The sequence below is a fragment of the Taudactylus pleione genome, unplaced genomic scaffold (assembly GCF_031769625.1).
Source record: "Taudactylus pleione unplaced genomic scaffold, aTauple2 ptg001126l, whole genome shotgun sequence".
Lineage (NCBI taxonomy): Eukaryota > Metazoa > Chordata > Amphibia > Anura > Myobatrachidae > Taudactylus > Taudactylus pleione.
The window spans coordinates 376,568-390,527 of record NW_028285527.1 but is presented as its reverse complement, the minus strand read 5'-3'; the positions used below and the strand labels follow the sequence as shown (position 1 = coordinate 390,527).

Here is a 13,960-nt window from a genome sequence, read left to right as displayed (position 1 = left end):
GTTAAGTAAATAGTGTCTTATTGTGCCCAGATATGTAGCCAGATATTACCAATCCTGAATAAATATAGCGTTACCTTCAGTTAAGCTAAGTACATGCCATAAATAGTAAAGTGTTGTTGGATGTCCAACATTCATAATTGCGGCAACAGTGCCCCCTACTGTCTATTCTTTCCTCTTTCTTAAATGCTTAGGCATGAGTTTCTTCCCTATATAATATGTAACCTGTCAGTATGCGTTAGCCTATTGTCGATGTACGAGATCCCAGCTTCAAGGTGTTGAAGGAGGCTCCTGGGAATGAAGCCATCTATGTTTTAAGTAGATCAGACAAGAAAGTTAAGTATTTTTCCTTTTACTTTGTAATAAATATCTTTTTAACATATATTGTTTGTGTGGCTTGATTAATTCTTTGTATCCAAGAATCGCATTCTCGTTCCACCAAGAACACCCATTCTGCAGGTTACTTTACTTAAAGCCACTGGAAAATGGAATACGCTTCAGGCATCATTCAGAATCAGTTCTACTTTTGTTATTCTGCAGTTAACTTTACATTACCTAAGGCTGCTGCAATAAGAATACCTTCAAATAACAAGACTGCTCTGTTGCTTTAGCAATCTTCATAAACCGGTTATGCCTCTGCAGATTACATTACCTAAAGCTGGTTATTCACTAGGACATAGGCGTCGGAATGGGCTCGCGTCCCCAAAAAAACTTTTGAAAGGTGCCGCGGATGGTCAGTAGCTATGCTTAATTGCAATAGGTTGCACAGCCCCTGTACCACATGGAGGAGGCAGTGTAATGTGTGGTCTTTAAGTTAAAAGTCCGTACATAACGCCTCTTCCTCTGTGCTGCAGGCAGGTGAGAGAGCGAGAGAGAGGGAGGGGGCGAGGCGCAGGAACGATTTTATGTTGTCCCCCAACAAAAAAATCGTTCCGACGCCCCTGCACTGGGAGATATATTGGGTGTTCAATCGAACAGAAGATATATAGTGAGTGCATCTGTGGGTGTGTACCCCTGATATGTCTGTGAATAACGTAATTCACAGACATATCACATCGGCTGCACAGCACATCTGGTGGCCAATATATCTGCAGATATTTCGGTGCATCTGGCTGTGTGTACATGCGGCCCGCAGACCGCCCGTACACTTGCTGCAGGGACTGACATCACAGCTGTGCAAATTCATATGCACACCCAGCTGTGATGTCAAGACAACATTTCCAGCAGCCAATCGTTAAGTGTGTATACTTACCTCAGTCAGCGCAAAGGCCAGTCAGACATCAAGTCGCCAAGTGTATACCCAGCATAAGGCTACTGGAATATTTGTGCCTTCATGTAACAATAACTCATCAGTGGCTTCAGGCAACATTCTGTGATCAAGGAAACACTTACCACAAACTATTGGTTTATGCGGAATAAAATAATTGACTTGCAGCAACAAAGACTCCCTTATTGCTTCAGGCAACATCAGTTGTTTTCAAAGTTTAAGTAAATACATCAAGATTTTAGTTGTCATTACAAACAATACTTCTGTTTCATATCTGGAATGTACTATATACAGAAAACTGTATTTATGAATGACAGTGAGTGTCCTCAGCACAGCTTCTTATTTGCACAAGTGCTCAAACTTTTCTGCCTAGGACATTTTATGATTAATGGTATCACCTCTGGCCAGGGACATAGCAAGACCTATGGGGGCCCAGTAGCAAAATTTCCACAGAAGCCTCCCCTCCCCCTGGGGCAAATAATTTCAAAGGTAATCAATTTTAAGAGATCTTATAATGCACTTTCTGCATATTTAGCTGACATACATGATTTAAATGAATGGTGATTAGCATTAAAGAAAGAAAAAAAAAATAATAATAATTTAAATATATATATATATATAAGTCTCCCTAATCTTAATTGTTTAGAATATAATGTGGTATACAAGAAGTCTATGATTCACTAATATATCAGTCAGTGAGAAGAAGCCACCCTGGGCCAGTGACAACAGATGTCCTGCAGCAGCACCCTGGTGATAATAGTCAAGGGTCAAGAAATGGCAGTGTAACTCTGTGCAGGGAGTGGGCTAAGTCCCAGAGGAGATCTGCACCCCATTGCAGCAGCACTCCCTGCACCTACTGTAGCTGTTACAAGCTGCCACCACGGTTCTACCTCTCTGCGGGTCCTGGCCGTTACCAGGCAACTGGGACGCCGCATCAGCCGATGGTCCCAACAGTCACTAGGGACTCCAGGCTGCCACAGGATGTTCTGGTCTCAACTGTTACCTAGCAGCCCGGATGTTGTTGTATGTGCAGCATCACAGCTGCACTGGTTCTTTCATTAAGGTGCTGGTCTCTCTGGCAGGCCTCTCATTGGTCCTTCTCTCTGTTTTATGGCACCCAGCCATGTTACTCAATGCTGGTTATAGCTTCTTCTGAGTCAGCCTGCTTACCCTGGTGTATTCAGTTCTGTTGGATTCCTGTATTGCTGTGCACCTAGCCGGTCTGATCTATGGTCTCATGATTTCTGCAAAACGTCTACTGCCAAGTATTACCTTACTTACTTTTAGAACCGTGACAATTGTTTGTCATCATCTGTTACAGTCTGCTGTTACTTGTGCCTGCTGTTATTATCTACGCCTCATGTTTCTTGCAAACATCTACTGTGAAGTATCTCCTTACATTTGGTACCGTGACAATTGTGTGCAATCACCTGTGATTAGCTCCTGCTGTTATTATCTACGCACATGTTTAATCAGCCTCATTGTATGTGTTTTTCTACTATTCCAGCCTAGTTTATGTGATCACCTGTAATTTATATAAACCTCTACTACTCTGAGTTTAAGGCGTGGCAGTATCTCAGTACTGGTGAGAGTATCTCCGATATATGCTGCGTCCCTCCATTTCCAATAGCAGCCCCCAAAGGTTTCTATGGGGCTGCAAAGCAGGTTTACCAAGCTCCAGAATAGTTGGCCTTATGCTACAGTAGCCTATGGGCCACTTATTCGCACATTCTTCTGGATACAGAGCCTCGCTCCCTAGCGATGCATGCGCCATCTGGAGACCTGGAAGCAGTGTGATAGCATCACGCTATTTCCAGCTCTTCGCCAGGACGTGCACTTCGCCCATCTCCTGGCAAGAAATTGTTAGTAAATTTGTGTGAAAATATTTTTTTTAGCTTTGTAAATTAGCACTAAAACTATATATCACATCCCTATTAGAATTTTGAACCTTCTGATAAAAGAACCAAAGATTATAAGGAAATTATATTCTCTATCTGGGACAGTCCCCTTGTTATCACAGACTAAATGGGTGTGGCTTGTAGTTCATGGGAGTGCCCAATACAATTCTTCACTATGGGCGAGTTAGGACTTTAGGTAAAGGTATAGCAATTTTGTTATCTACAGTATCTCTAGATCCCTTATTTCTGTGGTTGAAAATTACTATTAAAAAAGAAAAAAAAAAAAAAGAAAGAAGGTGTAGTCAAGATAAACAAATGAAATACCAGAAACTACAAGTGATAGAAATGTAACTAAGCTGAAATTTTGGAGTAAGATTCATTAGAACTAATATATCTAAACATAACTTTATGACGTTCAAAGCAGAAAATTCCTAGGGATGTGCAGGCTCGGATAGGTTCGAGTTTGCACGTGGAGTTCGGATTTTTCCCTCCAAAAAAACGGAACTCAGAACGAGGCAAAACGTCATCTTACATGGACGAACATCATCATTCCTGGTCTTTTGTCCAGGAATGATGATGTTCGTCCATGTAAGATGACGTTTTGCCTCGTTCTGAGTTCCGTTTTTTTGGAGGGAAAAATCCGAACTCCACGTGCAAACTCGAACCTATCCGAGCCTGCACATCCCTAAAAATTCCAATATAAAGAAATTGGAATATAGACAGTAGGGTGGGGTTAACACAAAGTCAAACAAGATTGAAAAATATTCAAAAAAGTGGATTTTGCCTTTAATACAATTGTTGTCATTTTAAATCCTGCTGGCAAAATTGATGGAGAAACAAAAACACAATTTTCAAATGAGAAATAAACCCGGCAGTGTCTTTATTTAGGCTGGAGCTGTAAGAGGAATGGAGGATAAGTGGCTGCATGTACTGTAAGTGCCCTGAACCGGGGGGTGAGGGAGGCTGACGACTTGCAGCCTTCCATCATCACCTTATAGCAGGTGGTAGCACAGTCTTAAGCTGCATACAGACGGTACGATCTGTACCACCAACGACTTGAAAGATATCTTTCAGTGAAGTCATCCAGCCACATCTCTGTACAGGCAAAGTTGACAATATCGTGCAAGTTGGCCTCCATGTACAGACGTTCATAGATATCGTTAATGCGGGAACGAGCATCGTTGGTCGTTCACTGCATAAAAATGAACGCTCTAGTTATCATTCATAGATATTGTACAGTGTGTACACACCTTAAAGGTTGCAGTATTTAAAGATTCATGCAACTCAAAATACAGATGTGGAAACACAAATGTGTCTTTAAAACATCTTTTTGTGGCATATTTATGGTGTGTACAGAATAACTGATATTCCAAATAAAAAAGCACCAGAATCACCTACTGAATTTCAAAGTTAGTTTATTCAGGTCAACAAATAAATACATAATTATTCAACATAATGGAGTTTTATCTACATATTAAAATTCAGCTGTATTAATTTTCCTTACTAACTTATATAAGCTTTATTACATCTTTAACCATCTCACTGATGCCATGGAAGATCTCATGTATGGGGCTATTACACATGAAAGCGCTGGTAGTGACCAGTTTATTTTTCGTGTCCACATGAACTTCATTGACCTGTTTGTTGACATGTTTACAGCCAAGTTGTGTAATGGCTCCAGCTGTCCCAGCATGGGGCCACCTGCGGAACAGACAAATGACAGGAGGTTACAATGGTGATTAAATGACAGTGTAAAGTACAATACAAATGTCTTCCACAGTCCCAGGGTTTATTTTTTTACTTATTTATTATCTTTGATCCTTATAGATAATGACTTCTAGCATATCAGACATAGGGATCCTGTGGGTGTCTGGCTACCAGGTTGTATAGGGAGTTATTGCTCCACATCCAGCAGAGCCACATGGCGATTACCTCTAATCTATATTACATGTTCTAATTCATATATAGGCCAGATAAGGATTACAGGTGTTTAGCAACAGCTGTCGGTACAGATTCTGGTGTTGGGCAAACTCCCTTGTTCCTCTTCCTCCAATCACCTCCCAATTTAGGGACTGAAGTAAATATACATGTGGACAGAGCTGGACTGGGAATTATTAGTAGGAAGACGGATGGCAGCTGGGTTGGGGCAGTAGTAGAAATATATGATAGCAGTGATTATTAATAGAAGTAAGGACACCACAACTGGGGGCACTGAATTGCTCCATCAAGTCCACCACCACACTATTACGTGTGTGTGTAATATATTTTTTCTCTTTTATAGTGAACACAATGCAACATTCCTCAACCAATTTTTATGTATACCTTGTAACAGCAGAGTCTGCATAGGGTTAATGACTGACCTGCGCTTGCCTCTCATATGCCTCACCGCCTGCCCTCCTCCTCCCCTGTGTTTGTAGCATAGAGCCTGCACAGGCTTTTACGGTGTGCTCCAATTGGGCGGACGCTGGTGCAGCTGTTAGCAGTGCTCTGCCATGCCATAGTGAATAGTGTGGTTACAACAGACAGAGGCTGCTAATGCAGATCAGTGATCTTATTGGTGGTGGGTAGCGGGGGATCCCTGAAAGTGCTGGCCCTAGTGCATTTGCCTCCTTCCTAATCCAGCAATGCCAACCAAGACAGGCCATCAGCCCATCTAGCATTTGACAGAAGTGCCAGATAGCCAGTATGCCCTCTGCGGGGGAATAAACACTTGATAGGTTTCCAGAATTGTGTGATGGCACAAGTCCTACTAGCATCCACCCAGTGTATCAGTTATAGTAACATTAGTGTCTGCTTGTTTCCAAAATCTCTACCAAATATAAAAAGGGAATTATGGCCTTTTAGCCACACACATTGCCCTGTAATCTAGCACATGGCTGGAACATACTTTTCACATTCTGTATCGCAGCCAATGGTGACTTCACACCCAGGGAGCAGTTTTGCAGCCAGCACAGGGGAGATACAGCACAGGCCAATGGGCTTCTTAGCAGCATGAAATCCTTTAATCGTTTCTTCAATAGCTTCTATAACAGAACAGTCCTTCCCTTCCACTGCCCAGGTAGAGAGATTCTTAGCTACTCCGAAACCTCCTGGGTAAGGATGAACAGAGAAGACAGAATGAATAATTCTCCTCATCACATACATTTATCTTACTTACTATGGTTTGTACAGATACACAGAATATGCATCTATCACTGTACCTGGTATGATGAGTGCATCATATTCACTGACTGTCAGATCAGTAAGGTCCTTAATGTTTCCTCTTGCGATCCGCGCACTCTCTGTGAGCACATTACGGGTTTCCTCAGTGGGCTGTCCTTTCACATGGTCCACAACATGCATCTGGTCTATATTGGGTGCGAAAACCACATACTGCGGGAGGAAAACAGAGAGATCTCCTGATTACACTAAGAATACACACACAGTAACATCACAGGCAAACACACCGCAACATGGGTAAGCTCATAACAATCATATACAGGGTAGAGTTGTATTGCTCTGAGAGAAGCACCGAAGGCCCATTAGGGTACTCAGAAAAAAGAGTACAGTGTAACAAGACAGTAACTGATGTAGAGGACTTATGTTGCTATATTGCAGCAGATATCGGTAACTGACCCCATGGCACAGGGTCTGCAGCCAAAACATAAAGTGATAGTTATAGTTGGTACATGCAGTTGGAAGGTCATCGTCACACTATCATACCTTCCCCTACACATGCTGTAATGTCCATGTCCCCAGACACCTAGATGTGATGCGGAATTGGGCAGCAGACTCCCCTCCCATCCATGGGTGTAACTACCATAGGTGCAAGGTGTGCAGCTGCTATGGGGCCCAGAGCTGAGGGGACCCCATCTTCTTTGTCAAAGTTACACGTGTTATATACATTTCTCACCATTGGGTGGTACATAGGGGCCCTACAAACTTTTGCTATGGGGCCTTCAAATACCTAGTTATACCTCTGCTCCCATCTAGTCATGAGTCTTAGGGGCCCATTTATCAAAGTGTATTTGAGGTATAATCCCTGGGGTTTACCTCAAATACTAAGCATCCCCAGGATGTATTAAGGAGGGACCGCAGCAGGTATCTCATATACCTGATGTGATCCCTCCATTACTGCTGGCAGCCGCCTCCCCCATAGGTTTCTATGGGGAGATGTGATGCTGCCAAATTTACAAATATCGATATGCGATGCATTCCCGATATTGGCCCCCACAGCTAACGCCATCTGAAGATGACTTTAGCCACTGTAGCCTATGGGCTACATCACGCACTATTAGCTGGCAGAGGGATCCCTCGGAACCATCCCCGGCTATGGCGCATATGCAGTCCACGGGACTGCACATGCGAACCACCCCTTGCAGTGGCCGGCAGCTCTCCGGAGACATCGCAGGGATGGACTCCTTTCACAGCTCGTGTCCCTACATGTCCCGGATGATACATCCAGCCGATAGGATCACTTTTTGCAAAGCGATCAGGGGCGTTCCTGGCATAAAGGAAAAAACTCTCATTTGTGAAACGTACGTTGGCAGCAGCAGGGATTTTACTGCTGCATGAGCAGATATGTTACTGCTCAAACGTCTGTAGTGATGTGATGTGATGTAAAAAGAAGATAATACTTCACTCAGTACTCACCTGATATATGCGCTGTGTATATGAGACACTTATCTCTATTGAGCTGATGTAATGCTCATATATATTATATCAATTAAGTCAAACCTAATACTCATATAACTTATACTGCTGAATTCAACCATTATTAGTGAGCTAGTGTAAGGCTCAGATAGTGTATACCATGTGACTGATTAGAGCTGTTTCTAGACTCACTAAGTTACCAGCTATTCATGTTAGATCCTATTTATTTATAGCTGCATGAACAGCAGCAAGCTTAGAATCATTTATACACACCATGTGTGCTGTTCAAATTTGGCTTTTTTCCCAGATACTCCCTAATTTGGGCATGGGTTTTCTTATTGTCAAAGCTAATGCAAATACCCTTATGATTTAAATGGCTACATGTGCTGCTAACATTATAACAAGACACTGTGACACTGCAACATTGTATATCTGAAGATTTGGCTTTCTTTCCAGAGATTTGCTGAATACACTGCAGACAGCACATGTGCATGTTTACCTGCAGCCTAATGAATAGCCAATTATGTCCAAAAACATGGTAGAATAACATGAGGGGATAAGGTGATAATATAAGATATCAATCTCCTATTCCTACATGACATTTGTGATATGAAATCTATATTAATTGAGCCAATTGACTGATTACAAGTATATTAGTCAGTCTTTACGGAATATAATTCCAGCCCCTTAGATGTTAAAAGTTATTTGTTGGCTTTGCAGCAGTTAAGTCAACCCTTGTTTAAATGTATTAGATTCCATGTGCATTTCAGTTACAGGTGGCAATCTAGGTATATCAGTATATTGCGGCCACTTCTCACATGCATATCATGGCAATTCTGACATGCAGTGGACATTGCAGAATATTATCCCACTTTTAGGGATGTTATAGCATGCCACATATAATTGGTCCCAATTAAATGCATTTTTTGATTTGCTATTTTTGGATTTGCATATATTCTATGACTTATTTGTGAGAGATTTTCTATTTATTAATATCCATTTTTGTGTCACCATTACACGCGCAGGTGTACCAATAACACTATTCATTTCAATAATTAACACACTGAGACGTTTTTCATTTTTTAGATTTCACTGGAGAGATTATTATATATACAATTTTAATATTGTTTAATAAAAGTTACATTTTATTAAATTTTTTGTTAGTGCACCAACCAAGGGACATTTCTGTCTTCTTTTTTATTTTTCTTACGCGTTCCTGGCATACCCTGATTGCATTGCAAAAGCGATCATTGATAAATGGGCTCCTATGTCATGAGCCTTAAGTGATATCATTATTCTCCATAAGGGAGACATGACAGTATCTATTAATTATTGAATTTTGGGGGACGATAAAAACCAGAAGATGCTTACAAGTATACAGTGTTCTAAAATAATGTATTACTTCTATATGCATGGTTAGGGTGACAGCTGGCTTGAGTACGGAGTTAGTTATTCTTACAAATGGATGAAAAAAAAAGTCACACTCTAATATATATTTATTTATTTTTTGTACATTGCTGCCTATTTCTTACTCAGGACAGAGACAGATAAAAAAAAAAAAACGTTACCAAGGAAAGTGTGGGAATCACAGAGCGCCTATCAGATAAACAGGGGCAAGAGGTTTTATTTATTTTTTTGGGCCAAACATTTTTGAACAGTACAGTAACAAGTCCTCTAAGTACAGTATGGCTGCCAAGTCAGCCAGCACCTTATTGTATTGAATATTTTGTTATTGCAGCAACATAATCAGAATCAGTGAATAAGAATGTAAAAATTACAATGTAGCAGAGATATGTGGGCAAACTAATAATGCAGGAAAGGTGGTAATAATACGGCAGGTTAGAGAACTGACTGACTGATTGCTGTAACTGTAGAATAATATTATTACAGAACTTGCTGGTCTGCACAAGGCTCTATGCAGGTAAATGTATTTCAAGCATGAAATATCAATGTAAACTACTACAATGACTAGTAATACTATTTAGATAAACATTCTTATTAAATTGTGCCAGGACTATAGTTACACTGTATGTTACACTAAACATTGTAAACTAAGACATTTGTTATATTCTTAATTATTTGTACAACTGGTACATCATAAAGTGCCCTCTGCTATATGACCGTGTATACAGCAGATGTAAGAAGGGCAGTATGTCTGTAACATGTGACTGATATTACAGCATCTTGCACAATAATTACTTCTTGCATAATGAAGAAACACAAGTACGTGTATACAGCCTCCATTGTATAAGACCCTGTAATAGTAATAACTTCCATGTGCTCTGTGCAATGAAACACTGATATATCTCACCTGATAGCCAGCTCTGCTCAGATGCACAAACACAGCAGAGGACTCGTGGATCTCACTCCCATCATACACCCCGCAGCCAGAGAGGATCACTGCCACCTTCTTGGACATGATAATTGCAGCACACTGGTGTCACACTGGCAGCAGGAGCCTGGAATACCTGATAGTAGTAGCAGCTGCTGGAGAGAGAGAGAGAGAGACTGCTGATGCTGAGAGCTGTGTGTGACCCCGTCACTTTTATACACAGAGAGGGGGCGTGTCTAGGGGAGGAGCCTACAGACAGGGAAGTGCTGCCAGCAATTATTCCACTGTAATCATCTAACTAGAGCTTGGGGCTTTCCCACTCTATGTGGCTCACCTAGGGAGTGTATTCCAGACCTATTTCATTAGATTTCCCTAGTTTTAACATGCTAGAGCAGTGCTTCCCAAACTTTTTTGAATCGCAGCGCTCTAGAGTATCAGCATTGTTTTCACGGCACCCCTAAGTTTGTTATTGAGAAAAAAAATATTAAGTAAATTGTGCTTACCCCCCCCAGTAGTGCCCCTTATATAATGCCCCCATTAGTAGTCCATCCTATACAGTGCCCCCCCATGCAGTGCCAGTACCCCTTACATATATAAGGACAAAGACAAAAAAAACCACTTGATTCCCCGCTCTTGTGCCAGCTGCCATCCGCTACTCCTTCCTCCTGGCCCACTCGGCACTATGGGAGAGACGTCATGATGTCTCTCCCATCACCCACTGCGGGAGCTGGAAGGTGGAGCTCATGAGTGAGCTCCAGCATGGCTCCCGCAGTGGGTGCAGCAACCAATGAGAGTGTGTCTGACTCTCATTGGCTGCCAAAACAAACACACCGCAGCCGGGTAGTATAAGTGTACCCGACGCCGGGGTTTGTTACTGTGTAGTGCGGACCGCACTCCATGCAGTCCGTGCTACACTGACCTGTGTCCTGGACTGCAGCCGGTGGCACCCTGCCCACACCACCGGTCCAATGGCGACCAGAGCACGTGCCCTGCTTGACCCCCCCTAGATACACCACTGCTACTACTACTTTAAAGCAATGATATTTCACACACGATTCTTAGTAAATTTCTGAGTTAGATTGTTTTCTATTTAAAGGATTTGGGAGTTGGTTTGATTGGTTATTATTAACACATTACTAATTTGTAGGGATGTGCACCGGACCATTTTTGCAGGATTTGGATTTGGCTCTGATTCGCCATCCGGCTTTGGATTTGGATTTGCCAAACTGCCGTGACTGGTTTTGGATTTGGATTTTTTTACAAAAATTTACAAAAAAAGCTAAAATAACATCATTTGGGCTTTTTTTGTTCCAAGAGTATTATTAACCCCAATAACATTCATTTCCAGTCATTTACAGTCAGTTTAGACCACCTCACAGCTCACAATATTGTTTTCACCTTTATTGGCTAAAGGCTGCAGCGAGCTGGCTGGTTACTAAGCGACAGACACCACAGTTTAAAACACATCTATGAAACATTTCCACTCACTGCCACTCACTACTGAGTCATAGTACTTCTGTGTTATGGACACACAAAGGGCTAAGGCCCAAGAAGTCACAGCGCTTTTATACACAGAGGGCTGCGACCCAAAGAGTCACGGTGCTTTTATATACAGAGGGCTACTCAGGGGCGTCTTAAGAGAGGAGGGGGCCCATGTGCACTCCCCATGCGGGGCCCCCTCCTCTCTCCCCGGTGGCCGGCAGCTGGCTGACGTGGCTAGCCAGCCACCGGAGCCTTAGTAGACTCCGGGAACTAGAGTGTGCCCAGAGTCTACTGTGCATGTGCAGAACGCCAGAAAAATGGGTATGGTGCCCATTTTCCAGAATTCTGTGCATGCGCAGGAGACTCTGGGCACTAGAGTGCGCCTGGAGTCTACTGCGCATGCACAGAACACCAGAAAAATGGCCGTGGAGGCCATTTTACGGTGTTCTGAGCAGCGCTGAGCTGGACGCAGGACCACGGACAGGTAAGTTTAAAATAATATGGTGCAGTGTGTGCGGTGCGGGCCCCCCTGGCTCCGGGGGCCTGTGTGCCCCACACACACTGCACCCATTATAGATACGCCACTGGGGCTACTGCCCAAGGAGTCACAGTGCTTTTATACACAGAGGGCTTATGCCCAAGAAGTCACAGTGCTTGTATACAAAGGGCTAATGCCCAAGCAGTCACGGAGCTTGTATACACAGAGGGCTTATGCCCAAGAAGTCACAGTGCTTGTATAAAGTGGGCTAAGGCCCAATTAGTCATGGTGCTTCTCAGGGGGGTATCTACCCATTGGCCAGGATGGCACTCGCCAGGGGCACCGGCCAAAGGGGGGGCTCTGTCCAGCAGTGCCACCAGCAGCCAATGGGTGGACTACCCCAGGGGCTTGAACTAGACCCGCTAGTCCGCCGGGCCCCAAGTGTAGGGCCGACCACAGTGAGAGTGGTCTGCCCTACACAGTGTACAAACACACAGCCGCCAGCACAGTGGGAGATTGTGGCTACTAGGGGGCACTGTATAGGGGGTGGCCGCTACTGGGGGGCACATTATGGGGGGGTGGCCGCTACTGGGGGCACTGTATAGGGGGGACTACTACTGGAGGCACTGTATAGGGGGGGACTACTACTGGGGGCAATGCATAGGGGGAACTACTACTGGGTGGCACGTCCTGAAATTATGGGGGGAGGGGGGCGCCAGTCCATTACCTTGCGAGGGGTGCTCGGATCCCTAGATACACCACTGGTGCTTCTATACACAGAGGGCTTATAACAAACAAGTCACTGTGCTTGTAAGCACATTAGAGTACAGCACAAAAAAAAAGTCCACTGAATAGTACAGGGCCAAGCTAATACAGCAGAGTAAGCACAGCATACATCAGCGTACTGTGGGCCTGATTCTGACCCACTCGTGAGCTCTGAGCGCTCGCAAGCGGGTCGATGTTGCCCAAATGCGCATGCACATGACGGAGGCACCTCCGTCGTGCATATGCGCGAGACCCGAATAACGACGGGGAAGTCGTCGTTGTGGGTCTCGCACCAAAGGGGGTGTGCTGTCGATAGTGAGTGACAGCATGCCCCCTTTGGTGGGTGTGCCGGGGGCGTGGCTGCCCAGACAGAGGCGTTCCCATGGGAACGCCTACTGTCTGGGTCCGGCTCCACTGACATCACAAGTGATGTCAGTGGGAGTGCTTTCAGCTCTGTTAGAGCCGAAAGCACTCTGGGGCTTGCGGAAACAAGACCCTACCAAAATGGTCTCATCGCAAGCCCGATGGTCGCAATGGTCTTGACCATCGCGACCATCATCATGGACGCTCGCATAAGCTGTGGGTGGTAACCCACAGCTATGCGAGCGTCCAAGAGGCCGCTTTGCAAAAAAAAAAAAAACATCCTGATTCAGAGCGGGTGCTCATTCAGAGCGTCCGGCTCTGAATCAGGCCCTGTGTGTGCCTCCGATCAGCCCTGACTCCCTCCCTCCGTCATGCAGAGCTCAACTCTGCACAGCGTGAAGCGTGAAATGGCGCCGAGTCCCGGGCGCCGCGCTTTTATCGAGGCCAAACGTCACCTGAGTCTTGCGAGAATCCGACGTCGGCTGGGTGACGTTCGGCCGCGAGGTGGAATCCGAGTCAGGCGGGAACACCCATGCTTGAGCTCGGGTGTACTCGGATTCCACCTGTTGGAAGCTGTTCGGATTCCTCTGAATTCGAACCGCTCATCTCTAGTTACCACCTCTTGCTTCAGTTGATGGCAGGGCAAATTAAACTGTTCTTGCAGCTGCTGCAATCTCCTGCATGCTGTTGCTGAATGCCGAAAATTTCCCGACATTTTTCAGGCCGCAGACAGCATCTCCTGCATG

At 44.2% G+C, this 13,960-nt stretch overlaps 1 protein-coding gene across 1 annotated transcript; it reads right to left on the bottom strand.

Annotated features, from left to right (window-relative positions):
* Positions 1-4,560: 4,560 nt before the first annotated feature.
* LOC148453592 (glutamine amidotransferase-like class 1 domain-containing protein 3, mitochondrial) lies at positions 4,561-10,258 on the bottom strand. The gene is made up of 4 exons (XM_088461938.1): positions 10,106-10,258; positions 6,363-6,534; positions 6,050-6,251; positions 4,561-4,863 (listed from the first exon to the last, which is right to left on the bottom strand). The coding sequence occupies exons 1-4, from the start codon at positions 10,211-10,213 to the stop codon at positions 4,671-4,673; spliced, it is 675 nt and encodes a 224-aa protein (XP_088318064.1). The 5' UTR covers positions 10,214-10,258; the 3' UTR covers positions 4,561-4,670.
* Between the last annotated feature and the right edge of the window lie 3,702 nt (positions 10,259-13,960).

Coding starts and splice junctions, on each gene's coding strand:
- LOC148453592 (XM_088461938.1), bottom strand. CDS start 10,213: ATGTCCAAGAAGGTGGCAGTGATCCTCTCTGGCTGCGGGGTGTATGAT. Junction 6,252..6,362: donor TGATGCACTCATCATACCAG/GTACAGTGATAG, acceptor ATCCTTACCCAG/GAGGTTTCGGAGTAGCTAAG. Junction 4,864..6,049: donor TGCGATACAGAATGTGAAAA/GTATGTTCCAGC, acceptor TCTGTTCCGCAG/GTGGCCCCATGCTGGGACAG.